The 15,437-nt window shown below is 43.2% G+C and overlaps 1 protein-coding gene across 2 annotated transcripts in view; it reads right to left on the bottom strand.

The window, feature by feature from the left end:
- LOC146834490 (ferric reductase 1-like) overlaps positions 1-15,437 on the bottom strand; it is a 439,656-nt gene that overhangs the window by 349,087 nt on the left and 75,132 nt on the right. For both annotated transcript variants that reach the window (XR_014960631.1, XM_085601878.1), the window contains exons 3-4: positions 5,696-5,894; positions 3,636-3,772 (exon numbers count right to left, since the gene is read on the bottom strand). Coding sequence is in view for 1 of the 2 variants with exons in the window: in XM_085601878.1 (XP_085458004.1) it covers positions 3,636-3,772; positions 5,696-5,894 (336 nt within the window). In the remaining variant the exon portion in view is untranslated. The remainder of the gene's footprint in view (positions 1-3,635; positions 3,773-5,695; positions 5,895-15,437) is intronic.

Here is a 15,437-nt window from a genome sequence, read left to right as displayed (position 1 = left end):
ACTGTATTGGGGCTGCCTGTTCCCACTCTTGAGATAGCAAAAGGTTAGTTATAACCTGCAGGCTATCACCCTGTGGGATACTGGTGTAGAGGGCATCAATGTCGAGGCACAACATTATTTATGTAGTGAGATCATATTCCACTTCTTTTAGTAGGTTTAGCAGGTGCTTGGGGAAAACAGCATTTACATCACATGTGCTACAACGCATGCAATTACAACGCGGTCGTTACAACGATCGCGTTGTTACAACACAAGCCATTTCATTGCAAGTCATTTCTACGACTTGCTGTAGGAGGCGTGCTAAACTAAGGAATAGTATCATTTCCAACACCTTCTCTACTGTTGCACATGCTGGAGTTGTTTCATTAATGGTTAGAAATTCTTGTTCTTTTTCTCGTGATCCACTCACTGACCATTGCTTCACACAATAAGTTCTTAACGGTTTCTTGTAGACAGATGGTGGGGTCTGCTTGTAAGACTTCATATTTCCTCCCATCACGTAAAAGGGTAAGGCATGCCTCTCTGTATTCCTCTTTCCCTTGGATGATGATGGCTCCCCTTTGTCTGTGGGTTTGATGACAAAATGATTCATTTTGCTGAGCGTTTCTAAGGCCATTCTCTCCTTTCTCGTGAGCTTATTGTAGGTGTCTCTTCTGGAATTCATTTCCTCTACTTCTTTTATTTCTGTTTCTTCACAGGCCCATACTTCTATGGGTATTGTGAAAGGAGGTGGATTAAGTTTGGATTTTTTCCTCAATATCATCTGTCCAGCATCTGTACCCGTGATTGGAGTGTTCTGAAAAGACACTTTCACCCAAAGTTTTCTTAAGTACTCAGCTAGTTCTCATCGCATTGTAAATTTGGCAATCTGTGTCGTGGGGACAACGTCCAGTCCCTTATTAAGCACAGATCTCTACAAGTCACTCGGGCCCTCCTGTTGGTCCCGTGTCTGGCCCCGCATGTTCATTACTTCTGTCTCTTCGTTCTTCCACTGGGATTATCCTGCCTCCTGGTCAGCCATGTCTGACTCTCCTGCCACCTCTCCCTAAAAAACATTGATTTGGTTGGAAGAAGTGCATTTGCTGAGGTTGCAGGAGGCTGGGAAATGGTTGGGGTCCATTGAGACCTGGCCAGAGTAAGAGGATCCTGAATCACTCTTTCCTGAAGATTCTACATCAGAGTCATATTTATTTTTATAATCTTCTCTGGTGTATGGGTATATCTATTAATGTGTGAATCTTTTACATTGTTATGCAATTTGTTTATCTTACTCTACATAACAAAATCCTTGTGTTCCACGATCTCCTTGTTGACTTCCTCCAACTTCTTTTTGTAGACGGTGATCTTGATCTGAGTGTTAAGAAAATTCACACTAGCTTAAATTTTTATCAGCATAGCGTCTGAAAGGCGTTTTGCTGTACTTATAATTAACCTCGGGCCGAGTACTCCACTCCGCCAGCAGAGTTTGCAGAGTTTTACCAACTCCGTACTTTGCTAAGAACGTGAAGTTTACGGCAAAACTCTGACTCCGCGGCAGAACAGAGTACGCCCTTCAGCCGAGGCCAGCCCCTTCAAAATAATTTTAAAAAACACTTACCTTCCTTTCTGCCTTCTGCGGGCCACCCTCCTCTTTGCTGCGGTGTCTCCTTCTTTCCGTCGTCCTCCCCCTTGCGTCCCCCCTTGCGTGAACTGTGCATGTGTTTTAAAATTTTGTGGGCCTGGGGCGGAGCAGAGCATAGTTCCACAGAGTTTTTTTAAACTCCGTGGAACTACGCCGAGCACCACTCCGCATACTCCACCCAGGCTTACTTATAATCAGGATGAGCCAGTCCCTCGATCATCGCCAATTGAAGAAAGAGCACTCTTTTCTAAACAAAGGGTCCTCCAGAAAGATTGTGGGTTCATTGGTCACCAGTAAGCCTGTGAGGGCTGCATTGGCTGACAGATATTCTGTCATTATTGCCCAGTGGAGAAGGGTCTTTTTTTTTTTCTTTGGAGTTGTTTGATTTCCTCCCAATTTTTTGATTAAGCTAATGTGATATCGGTGTCAGAGAAGTGAAGGTGCTGATAGTATTAATGATGCCATCTCATCAGTGTGTGTGGGGCCCATTTGTTCCATCAAATTGTTGGTCGCCCAGGTGGTTCTTATTAGACTACTGAACAAATTATGTCTTTAGAAAACCCTACAGCTGAACGCTGTTGTATCTTCTCAAAACTGCAGTAAAGGAGAGCTACCAAAGCTGGAGGGTTGTGGAGATCCTTTAGTGTGCCAAAGGACACACAAACTACCCAATCCATTTTTATTAATGACCCTCACACACTCCAACACTTTCATTTGATGCAGCTGTACTTCTTTAATATATGTATAATGAGGCCGGTGGTGTAAGAAATTTAGCCTGCAAGTAAATAGGTTACATCATGAAACAATCAAAGGCAAAGCTAATCTGTCTGGTGTTGGCTGCCAGCCGCCTTCTGGTAATCCTTGTTACGTTTTGTCATGGTTTTTGCAAAACTTTATTGTTTGGGTAAGTGCCAAAGGAAAAAAGGTTTTTATGGGTCTCTCTAGGACGCCATGCCGTAACTCATAGTGAAGTCAGCCAGTGGCTGCAGTGGGCTGATGCATTGCCCCTTTGCATGCTGGATTGTGAGGGAGAAAAATGTGAATGACACAAACCACAGACTAATGGATTACGTCTGGCTGAGACCCCTATAAGTAACTATGCTATATGTATAATGTTTGTAAAATCAAAAGGTCTTGCCTTACATAGACCTTTAAAAAGTCAACACAGACCTAAAAAAGCCAATCAGTCTGACATTGGATGCAAGCATGAAAGAAAGAAAGAAAAAAGGAAGAAGAAAGAAAAGTAAAGAAAGAAAAAATAAAGAAAAGTAAAGAAAGAAAGAAAGAAAGATAACTAAAGACAGAACATTTTCAAATGGACACAATCTGGTATGCTGTGAAATAACCGCAGTCAGAAAAGCAAAACCCTTCAAAAGAAATCTACACCGACATTGGCAGGGGATGAGATCTGATAAAGCTGGAATGTGCCCTGTGTTCACATCAGAAGTGTCCTCTTATCACATCAAGCTCTAAATATAAAGCTAACACTAAAGTAATCATAAAGCAAAAACAGCAAAAACATTTGCAGTGAAGGGGGCTAGCTTGTGTGTGAATGTGCTTCTTGTGAAAGAGCAAAACGCAGTCACTCAAAGCGAAGTTGACCAGTCACTTAAGTAATCTGACCTATGGCCCACGCTATATGCTGTAGTGGCGGGAAGCAAAATGTGAATTACACAACAGACCAATGAATAAAGAGAGGTGGCTCAAAGCCTTAATATGCAAGTATATTGTATATATTTTAGAAAAATCAAAAGCTCTTGGCTAACACCAGACCTAAAACGCAGGAGAATATTATAAAAGTTGGCACGGTTTGGTAGAAATCTACAGGTTAAGCCACCGTCGTGTTGTGGTTTGTTAATGTCCCAATCATCAGATTATCTTCTAATTAAATAATTTGCATAATTCATATTTACATTTTACAAAGAATACATATGAAAATGTCAGAGTACATGGCCAGCTTTAACATTAAAATATTTAAGAATACAGGACAGAGAGAAAACAGAACTTAACATACCGACACACTATTGCAGGTAAGTCCCTGTGCGTTTGTATCTGTTACACTGAATGTCCCAACAATCGCATCCCCCGTAGTGGTACGGGCCTGCAGCAAGAACCCTTTAAAAGTGGAACCAGAATTTGCTTGCAGAGTCACTTTTTAGGGAGAGACAAGTAATGGTATGAAATCAGTATCATTGCCAGTTTCAAAATGGTATTCTAGTTCACAAAACACATCTAAATTTCAATACAGCATAACAAATAACATCATTACAAATGTTTGAGCTAAACAGAACCTCATTTTCTGTCATATTCCCAAGTTTTAGTGACATGGAACGCTTTATTCGTCCATTTGATCACTTTGCAAAGTGAAAGGTTTTGATAACGACCTAACAACATTTTTCTAAAGGTCAGCAGACACGTGCCACGTACTTTTCGTATTTTACCCAAAAATCACAACAGTTGTATTACCAAATAAACTTCATTTGGCAGGCAGGAATTAAACCTGTATGTAACTCGTACTTTTTTTGCTAGCATTCAAGATCACAAAAGGACCCTTCATGGGTCGCACTCGGCTCAAATTAAGCACTGGTCGCCCCCGCATTTTATTTTAAGTATCGTGAGGTTACCCACTGTTATATACACAATGTGTGGATGTTTTAGGGAAGCCTCGCTCTAACAGTCTCATGCTCACTTGAAGACTTTGTCATTCCTATTTTGGAAAAGTCCTTTGACTTTTGGGAGTATTATTCAGTTTCCTAGAGAGTGCTTTAATGGCAATGAAGAAGGTGCATGTCAGATATTATTTGGTGACTGTGGAAGCCATATTGCAAAGAATGCTTTCCCTTCTAAAATCAATACATTTTAAATTATAGCCAAACATAACTAATGATATAAACATGTAAAATCACTATAATATTTGTCAGGTACTATTACAGAAATCTTTTTTGTATGCAAAACATTTTAAACAAGAGAAAATACTTTCTTTACACATAACATGACAAGAATTATATAGCATTTACATACTTTTCTTGATCATAATTCAAGTATGCCTTTTTTATGTTTTGTATGTGTTCCTGGCTTGCCTGTATAGTTTGTGCAGACCTAGTAGAGACAGCATTTAAAGCTTCAGCGCAAACATCACAATAGTTTCAGGTGTTTCATTGTATAAAACCTTGTCTCTTGCCTTTCAGTGTTGACACAAGGGCTACAACAATTTGTTTATGTTCCACCGTCATAAGCAAAAGATAGGCTTTGAACTGGAGCCATACATTAGTGAACAAAATATCTTTAGTTAACACTAAGGGGCAGATCTACAAGCCCCTTGTGACACTTTTGTGCTGCTGTTGTATCACTTTTGGGATGCAGCAGCGGTGTAAACAATGCGCCATGTTGCGACACATTTTCAAAGTGACGCATCTAGGGAGGTGCGTCACGTTGTAAAGCCCTGCGCCACATTATACCTGCATCAGGTGTAATGTATGCAGGGTGGGCGTTCCGACGCAAGAAAGCCTCGTAAAAGTGATGCAGTGAAATCTTCAAGATTTCACTGCGCCACTTCTACGATGCCACTGTGTCAAAACCTTACACCTGCTTGAAGCAGGTGTAAGGAGTGATGCAGCACAAGAGGTATAGGCCTTCCTGAGCATTGCTGGAGTTGCGTCGTGCTTGCAACACAACTCCAGCAATGCTTGACCTTTGCGCCAACAGATGAGTGACGCATCTATCAATCCAAGCATCCATGGTGGTGCAAGGGTTGTTTTGTGCGTTGCAAGTAAACTGACGCATCTCTGCTATAATGCAGAGATGCGTCAGTTTCTTGTAATTCTGCCCCTAGATGCATATTATAAAAAGATGGTAATTAATTTTCATTTTGCTCTCCAATATATATGCAACAACAGCGGTGGGAGAAAGTCTTTGAAGAGTAAATAAACATTTGTTTGCATGGTTGTTATGCATGGTTATGCTAGACTTGAGCAGATAAAACAAGGTGTGTCTTAAAAAGATTTGCCATCAAAATAACATGGAGATTCATAGGGTTTTATAGGATATCTACATTTATGCCATGACTTACAGTACCTGTGATACGATCTCCTGGAGTGTAGGAAGTGTTGGAGGCGGAGACGCTGAATGGCGCAACACCTTTGTTAGGACTAACAGCGCCATGCACTGGAAGCATTTCAGAGCACGATGGACTAATTTGTCCCTTTGGATAGGCGAGTGCCACCTCATGGAGGGTACACCAAACAAAAACGATGAATCCAGAAAACACTTCCATCTGGAAAATAGAAGAATGAATTACATAATACAGACACATATCGACTAATCTATAAATGATAAAGAAAAGAATTGACAAATTGAAGAGACATCCAGGACACTGATTTCAAACCACTATCTCACATAAAGAAGGCAAAACATACATTTGAAACGGAATGGCGATTTCTCGCTATATTCCCATTCAGGGCTCACATTCTCTTTGATCTCTTGGTCTTTCACTGGCAGACTTTGTCAGGTCAAACCTGCAAAAAGATACTGTGAGAAAACGCCGGGCAAAAGGGAAAATGTTGAATTTGGGGTGTTAAATACTGACGCTGTGTGTAGCGTTTCATGTTCAAGTTGAAATCTCGGAATAGGAGGTATTGGCCACAGCTGGTAAGTACCTACTATGGAGTAAAAGCATTTACCAGGTGTGTTAAATACTCTGCCCTGTTCCTCACAACTTGTAATCAGGGCCTTTTAGTGTATCCCTCTTTCACCAATACCATTCAGCATTACACCCAGTTTTACAATAGTCACTACTGTTGCTTTGTCACATGTGTGAAATGCAGTGGCCCACCACTCCCCATTTTTGTACCGATGACATGACTGCAGCTGGCTTTCCACCTGTTCGCAGCCTGCTGCCATGCTTCCCAGTGGGACTATTCCACTCATGGATGGCACAGTACTTCTTTACATCTAGGCACGTCAGGATGTAAGACCTTTTGCGTCAAGGTTGTCTCCATCCTTTTTTAAGGAACCGCCCCTTTAATCTATGAAGGTGAATTTGTGAAACAAAATATTTAGAAGTATGATCTGCAATGTCCCCCAAATTTATTTTGCGTTACAGAAAAGATTTGAATGTAATATTTCTTGATGTTGATAGTTAATTTATTGCTATTTAAACATTTAAATATTCCACAGTGGGCCATGCATTTCTTTACTACAAAAATAAGCTGTACAGAGAAGTGGCGGACGCTACTAACAAAGGGTGGGGGAAACGTTGGGGGGACACTGGGCGGGTTAATAATAATTGTAAAAAACTTACCTGACGCCGCCTGCACCTCCCGCGTCACGTTGCTCCTGCTGGCCTCTTCCTGGGTCCCAGCAGCCTCAGGGACAGACTCCCAGCCAATCCCTGTGCTTCAGAGCAGCGCAGGGATTGGTCTGAGCGGGCTGAAAAGACCAGAGAGTCTGTGGGGGTTTCTCCAGCAGCCGGGCTGGAGAAACCTAAGTGCACATGTCTGTTTTGGTCGACCTGAGACTGCAGTCCAAACACACATGAGCACTTAGGGAGTGCACCAGCACTCCTCCTCCTTTTCGCCCGTGCCCCGCCTCTCCATGCAAGAGCAGGCAAACAAAAAATACAACTATGCTCGAGCATTGTTTTATTTTTTGTTTGCCGGCTGTGCATCAGGCATTGGGGCGACGCTCCTCCGCCATTGCAGAGGAGCCACGCCCGGTACCGAGGGCTAAAGGTAGGGTTTTGGTCTCCTACAATGGCTCAACTACTTGTATTATCGTTAATCATCGCCAGAAGAGATACTTTGCATGTAGACAAAATCAAAAAATGACCCTCTGTGTTTCGTGTTGCCACTTAGGCCGGTATTTACTGGCCAGGTCTGTGTTTTTCAGTGCGTTCTATGTTTTATTTCTCTGAACTGACAGTTTATCTGAAGCATAAATCAAGTATTTTATATAGTTGATGTAGGAATACCATTAAAGAAATATCGCCAATTAAAACATATTGTCCTTGGGTGACATTTTTGTAAATTGTATTCTGGACACAAGATTTCTGCCAGTGTTTTGTTTACGATATTATGGTGCCATAATTTTTCATATTTTTAAACTTGTGGGTGAAGGAGTCAGATTACTTTATAAATAGGCTATCACTTTAAGTCACATGTCAGACACCAGAAAAACCATACAAATATGGGATCACCACTGGACTCTAATTTTTCACATAGAACTATCAAACCATCAAAATATAAAATACCATCAACAAAAATAAATGAAGCTAAATGGGGAAAACAGGTCTAAATGTAGATGTTTGCACATGTTTTACCTCCAGATTGAGTTGAGGGTATAAAATGTGAGCCTATAAGTCCTACACCAGTCACTGCAAGCACAATAATGCAACAGTATAGTTTTGACAAAACATCTGCATCTAAAGGCCAGTTAAAAACCTTTGTTTCGACTGTGTATAAAATTGGGATTAACCCTTTCACTGCCAGGCCTTTCCCCCCACAAGTACTAAGCTTTTTTTTGTTATTTGGGGTAGTTTGCGCTTAGGGCCCTGTCATTTGTTGTCCACATAAAGTAGCCCAGAGTTTGTGGATTCCCCTGGAGGGGACCCAGAAATTAGGCCAAATACAGCAACATTTTGTTTTTCTGGGGAAAAATGGGGAAAAGGTTCTGAAGAAGAAAGTGTTTTTTTCCCTGCAAATGTTATCAACAAAGGGTTTGTAGTGCTAAAATTAACTTCTTCCTAGCTTTCAGGGTCATACAGGGTTTTGTCAGAAAACCACATTTTTCGACACGGTTTTGGCATTTTACTGGGACATAGCCTATTTTTATTATTTTTTGTGCTTTCAACATGCTTCCAGTTAGTGGTAGAAATGGGTGTGAAAGCAATAATGGATACCGGAAAGGTATACATTTCAGAAAAGTAGACACATTTCTGAATTTAGCAAGGGGTCATTTGTGTAGCTCCTTCAAGGTTTCCCTATAGTAACTAACAGTTGAAATAAAACAATATGAAATTGAGTTGAAAAAACACAGCAGTTTGTGCCAGCGTTTTCACCTGTAACTTCTTATAACTATGGCATATTTCTAAAAGCAATATACCGTTACGTCTGCTGGACCCTTCGGATTGTGGTGATATATAGGACTTGTAGGTTCACACAAGTAAGATACCATTTTTATCGGGAGACCTGGGGTAATGCTGGGTGGTGAGAAATTTGTGGCGGCCCGGTGATCCCACAACTTTCCCACACAGAAAAGTGAGGGAAACATAATTCTATTAGCTAAATTTGATGTTTGCAGGGGATTCCGGGTAGGATAATGTTGGGAGATCCACGCATGCCGTACCACCCTGGATTCCCCTAGGTGTTTGATTTACAGAAATGTCTGGGTTTGGTAAGTTTCCCTAGATAGCCGCTGAGCCTGGGACCAAAAACGCAGGTGACCCCCTTGCAAAACCAGGTAGTTTTGCGATCTACAGTACGTTTTGGTCCATTTGCTGTCGCAGGCACTAGGCCTACCCACACAAGTAAGGCACCATTTTTATCGGGAGACTTGGGGAAATGCTGAGTGGCAGAAAATTTGTGGTGGCCCAATGATTCCACAACTTTCCCATACAGAAAAGTGAGGAAAATGTGATTTTATTACCTAATTTGAGGTTTGCAGGGGATTCTGAGTAGGAAAATGATGGGAGATCCACGCAAGCCGCACCTCCCTGTGCTCCCCTAGATGTATAGTTTTCAGAAATGTCTGGGTTTGGTATATTTCCCTAGATGGCTGCTGAGTCCGGGACCAAAAACGCAGGTGACCTCCTCGAAAAACCATGTTGTTTTATGATTGATAGGTGGGCACCTGTATTTTTCATCCCGGGCTTGCAGACATCTAGAGGAACCTAAAAAAAATCAGACATTTCTAAAAACTAGTCACCCATGGGAGTCCAAGGAGGTGTGTCTTGCATTGATCCCCCAACATTTTCCTTCCTTGAATCCACTGCAAACCTCAAATTTAGCTAAAAAGTCACATTATCCTCTAATATCTGTGTGGGAAAGTTGTGGGATCACTGCACAGCACAAATTTACTAACACTCAGCGTTCCCCTCAGTCTCCAGTTAAAAAGGATACCTTACTTGTGTGGATGGGCCAAGTGCTTATGACACGGAAGGGCCAAAAAACATGTAGAGATTGAGGGGGGCTAAAAGCGGGTCCAAATGGGCAGTTTGTTAATACATTTTTTAGGTTGGCGCTACTTTGGGCAACCACACAAGTAAGGTATCATTTTTCTCGGAAGACCAAAGGAACGCTGGGTGGTAGGAATTTTGTGCCTGTGCAGTGATCCTACAAATGACCCAAACCGAAATGTGAGGAAATATGACTATGTAAGTAAATTGGCGGTTTGTGGGGGATTCTGGGTAGGAAAATGCTGGGGGATCCATGCAAGCCACACTGCCAGCCAAGAGTCAGTACACACACACCACCATCCATGCACACTACCAACCACCAGCCAAGTGCCATCCATGTACACCGCCAGCCAAGCACCATCCACGTACATTACCCGCCAAGCGCCATCCATGCACACTGCCAGACAAGTGTCATCCACGTACACCACCAGCCAAGACCCATCCATGCACACAGTCAGCCAAGCACTATCCACACACACTGTCAGCCAAGCGCCACCCACAAATTCTGCCAGCCAAGCACCATCCCCACACACCGCCAGCCAAGCACCATCAATGCACATCGCAAGCCAAGCAAGTACACGTGCACCGCCAGCCAAGCACCAATCTACACACACCGTCATCAAGCATGAGTCGACACACACCATTAGGCAAGTGCAAGTCCACACACACCACCAGCAAAATGCTAGCCAAAGGTCAGTAAACGCAGACTCTCCCTGGTTTTTAGTGCTTTTCTGCCCTCGCTTCGGGGGGGGGGAGATGAGACTAAAAATATCACTGAAACAGCCAAAATGTGTGCCTAACAAAAGGGGAGCGGCCCTTGCCTACGGGGCTTCGCCCTGACATGCCCATAAACATATCCCTGGTGGTTAGTGGGATTACTGCCCCCTGATCTGCTTTCCGGGGGGAGCAGAAAGACTTTTTTCGGGGTGGGTCATTAGCATGCCCATTCTGGGCAGCCCCCACCCCTACGTATAAAAAACAACATAATCTGTGGTGCCTACTGGGCTTTCTGTCACCATCTGCTCTGCCTCCTTGGGGGGGGGGGGCATAAATACTGTGGAATTTGTTTGGGGGTGGGGGCATTGGTATGCCCATTTTGGTTAGCCCCCACCCATATATACATAAAAAAAAATCCCTGGTGCCTATTGTGTTTTCTGCACCCGGGGGGCAGGGGCAGATCGGAGGCTATTGCTCCATCTGCCTCCCAGGGGGTGGCAGAAAGACTGTGGATTTATTTTGGGGGTGGAGGCATTAGCATGCCCATTTTGGGTACCCCCATATATACATAAAAACAATCCCTCGTGCCTAGTGTACTTTTTGCTCCCCTGGGGGGCATTATTGGGGGATATTGCCTCATCTGTCTCCCAGGGGGGCATAAAGATCGTTGATGTTTTGGGGGGTGGAGGCATTGGCATGCCCCTGATGGTCACCCCTATAGACATAAATAAACAAAAATCGCTGGTGCCTAGTGTGCTTTCTGCCCTCCAGGGGGGCCAGAAAGACTGAATTTTGAGCAAACGTTGGGGGGAGCAAAAGCCCTTGCTCAAGGGGCTGCTACCCCTCCCTGGTGCCTAGTGGATGGATCCCTGCTTGGGGATTGCCCTCTTGCGGCGGTCACCAAGCAGGGATCCACTAGGGGGATACAATTGGAAAGGGTAGATTCTCCGCTTTCCAATTAAACCTCTCCCATCTGCCTCGGTGCTCAGGGGGCTGAGGTAGCCTCCTGAGCACTGTGGCAGTGAAACCGACACAAGCCGATCGGCTCATTTCAGATTTGGTTTTTCTGAAATGACATCAGCATGACATCTGCGCTGATCGTCATTTCAGAGAAACAATCAGAACAGCCTCAGGGGCTGGGGTAGCTCTTTTCCAGCTTCCGAGGCTGTTTTGATTGAAAGGAAATCCTTCTGGTGTCCACACCAGAGGGATTTTCTGTGCCATATGCAAGGATGACCGGGCACCATCCTACGCACATGAGCACTGTGGTATCGAACTTCTCCCGGTCGTCCGACACATACAAAGGGTTAAGCACAACTTTGTCGGTTACTCTCAAAATAGTACACTTCTCATGGCTTTTGGGTCCTTATTATCTAATACATCAATCATGACAGAACAAAAACATAGTCTCTCGCTTGTGGTGTGGAAGCCTCCTCTGCCAGCTGCACTATGAAGGCACTCTTCAACAGTGCAAGGGTATCAGAAAGTCTGATGTGGTCCCACAGCTGCCTGTCAATTCAGACTGAGTTGTATATGAATAGGGTGCAGTATTCACAGTGATGCCATATCATAATGTAATAAATCTGAGGAAACAGTGCAAAAGGGTTTGCCGGGCTATAACGGTACGTGCATGTGTTAGTATTTTGAGGTTAAGGGATATTGGCAAGATCTACTCCATTGTCCTCGCATTTTGCTGGAGCTTGGGCAATGACTTTGTGACCCCAAACACTGTCATCTGCTACATCAGAAGGGCCATGCCTGCCTATCTGAAATTGTAGTCGATATGCAGATTGGCCCTAGCACCAACATAGAAAGGGTTTGCTGCATATCAGGAACGCTTGTGGGCCTGCATTATTAATGATGTTCAGTGGGCCCTTTCCTGACTTCTATTTTTACTCTGGCTAGCCTAGCAGCTAGCAGCCAGCAGTCTGAAACCTGCTCCAAAATTTAGAACAATGGATACCAATCTTACCAGGACCTGCCAGGAGCTGCATGGACTTTCAGATGGTGAGCAGGCAGAACTGGGCACCAATTGGTCTAGTAGTACCCAAGTACTGAACCACCATCAACCACTGCTGAAGTGAAGCATCACAGCCAATAAAGCGGGGATAAGAAGGGTGAGAGTGTATGTGTGAGTGTGTCCATGAATACATTGGTATATGAGTGCATAACCACATGAAAGCATTTTTCAGTTTGTTATGTGTGAGCATGTGTAAACCCATCTAGTGGGCACTGCTGGCATCTGTGGACATCCTGGGATTGGGCACTGGTGGATCACCTGACATATAACAGGCACTTAGTTGTCTTTCCTTGCAGATGGTAAGCATTCCTGAGATATGGTGATTCTCTTGGGCAGAGGTTTACAAAAATCTAAGCATGATTCTTTATTCATTTTTTTTACACTTACACTTCAAGTATATTTGCATGGTAAACAACGTTTACCAAAAATCTTTTTCCCTGCAGGGAATCACAAAGCGGTCGTTACAACGACCGCGTTGTGATTCCGCATACCATTGCTACGCAAGTCGGAACAATGACTTGCGGGGGGGGGGAGGTGTTGGATTTAAAATCCAACACCTTCCCTATTGTCCGCACAGACTGGAGTTGGAATAGTAAATTATACTATTCCAACATCCAGCGCCCCCCCTCCGCAAGTCATTGTTCCGACTTGCGGAGTAATGGTATGCGGAATCACAACGCGGTCGTTGTAACGACCGCGTTGTGATTCCCTGCGGGGAAAAAGACTGCGGGATAACAACATACATTTATATTTGCATATGTAAACATTCATTCTTTTTACTGGTGTTTTACGTTTATTCTTCAATTTACACGTGTGCAAGTATAACCATGTATTCCAAGTGCACATTAAATGCTTAGTTAAACTTAACCTGACTACAGGCCTTAGTCGAAATGCATTTTGTTTTGGCAGCATGTTCTCTTTTTCTTGCAAGTTTATTGTGATTTTTGTTAGCTAGAAAAAGGCTCATTGTTTGTTTTAGACTGCTGATAGAGAGGCTGAAGGGAAAATCTGGCAGAGAACGTGGGAAATCAATTGTCCAGAGAGAGGCCTTCTGTTCCTCATGTACCAGGACGGCGAGATGTTCATGTTTGAGTACTGCAGTGCCAGCTTGTTACTTTGGGAAACTGAAGCGATGTTGCAGATGCACTCAAGTAAAGTTTTGACATTGTCCCAGGTGGTGTGAAAGGAGATAAGGACATTTCTGAATCTCCTGTTACTTTTAAATTTGTGATACACAGTTGAAAGGCACAGAGATTCCCTTTAGCCTTTGAGAGGTGCAGACCTCTCTGCTTGCCCTATTCTTGCAAGTGTGCAGCGTTATGCTAAATACTTATTTTCTTTTTTCAAGACTCCTACTGGAGTCTGATCATGCTGACACCTTCTATGCTCAAGAATTAGAGACTCTTGATAGATGATCCTGTATTTGACCTATGTTTAGAAGAGATAAGGGAATATTCTTTTTGGAACACTTGTTTGCTTTATAGTTATTGGTAAGGGACATGTGATGAAATATGATTGACTGTATTTAGGGTTCACTATTTTATTTGTTTGTTCACTGAGTTACCATTGATCGTAGCATTAACCCCTTCGGTGCTCATGACGGAATGGTTCCGTCATGACCCACGGTTGAGCTGTGCTCATGACGGAACCATTCCGTCATGACCACGCCCGCGCAAGATTCCGCCAGCACAGCGGCGGAATCTGCGCAGCATCGAAGGGGTTAATTCTCATACATTTTATTTGTAGGCTAATTTTGAATATTAAATATGAATCTGAATCTGCTATCAAATACTTGAGTATATTTTTGGGTGGAAATGTGTGTGCACTGTTTTTGGGGTTCAGGGTGGTGCTCCGCATTTCATCTCTTGACAACAGATACTCTGACAGGAATGTCTGACTCATAAAACACTTTTTCAAACAAGCATAACTCAGTCAGAGGGGTGAGAGACACCTGCCAGTTTTGTCTGATATGGTGACAGAGTCCTTTGGGTGCTTAGGAAATGTTCCTAGTGTGACACCAATAATTCTAAAGAGCACAACAGTATGTGTATCACTGGTAATGCAGTTTGAGGTCTGGAACATGAGAAGGACCAACAGCAGCATCAGTGATTATGTGGGTGTTGTTCCAAAACAAATTTAGGGCGAGACATGGCAGTGGTAATTCCTGTGGAAGCTAATCCTCTGGTTGATATTACACTAATAGAGGACATTTAATTACTACCATTATGTAAATCTAGGCCTGGGCGGTAAATTCCGTTCCGCTCGCGGAATTTGCGGAATTTGGGTAATTTCGCGTTCCGCGGAGATCGCGAAATTGCCCAAAATTCTGCTTTCCGCAACTTCGCGAAATTTTTTGCTTGTTCGCGTTCTCAAAATGCGTGTTCGCCAGATATTTCTCCCCGAGCACGCAAACAGCGATTGTGAACAGGAAAAAAGCATCGCGAACAAGCAATTCCGCGTGTTCGCGGAATTTCTGCGTGTTCGCGGAGATTTTTTACCGTTTCGCAGAGATTTGCGTAACGCGATTACGCAAATTCCGCCCACCCCTATGTAAATCAAGCCTCACACATCCTGATACAAAAAAAATGAGTATGAAGATACTGCCACTGCATCTAAACAACTGTGAATAACATTGAGGGAAGCAGTATTTAGCATGCTGTGATATCAAAACAGAGCTACTGTTTTTAACTTCTTGCTTAGTGACTAATAGTTTGCAAATAAATAGGTAATACAATACATATCTGATTTAACTGTGGGTCACAACCCACTGGTGAGTCGTGAGCCGATTTTTGGTGGGTCATGAAAATCCAAGCTATAAATAAAGATGGCGAGTTTTGTATTTATCTCATCACATTTACTGAGCTTTAAAGACAGAGGTCAAATGTCAGGCTATGTCTTTTGGAAAATTG

Source organism: Triturus cristatus, chromosome 4_2, assembly GCF_964204655.1.
Source record: "Triturus cristatus chromosome 4_2, aTriCri1.1, whole genome shotgun sequence".
Classification (NCBI taxonomy): domain Eukaryota; kingdom Metazoa; phylum Chordata; class Amphibia; order Caudata; family Salamandridae; genus Triturus; species Triturus cristatus.
Note: the sequence above shows the minus strand (reverse complement) of the source record. Positions and strands in the feature narration are given on the sequence as shown.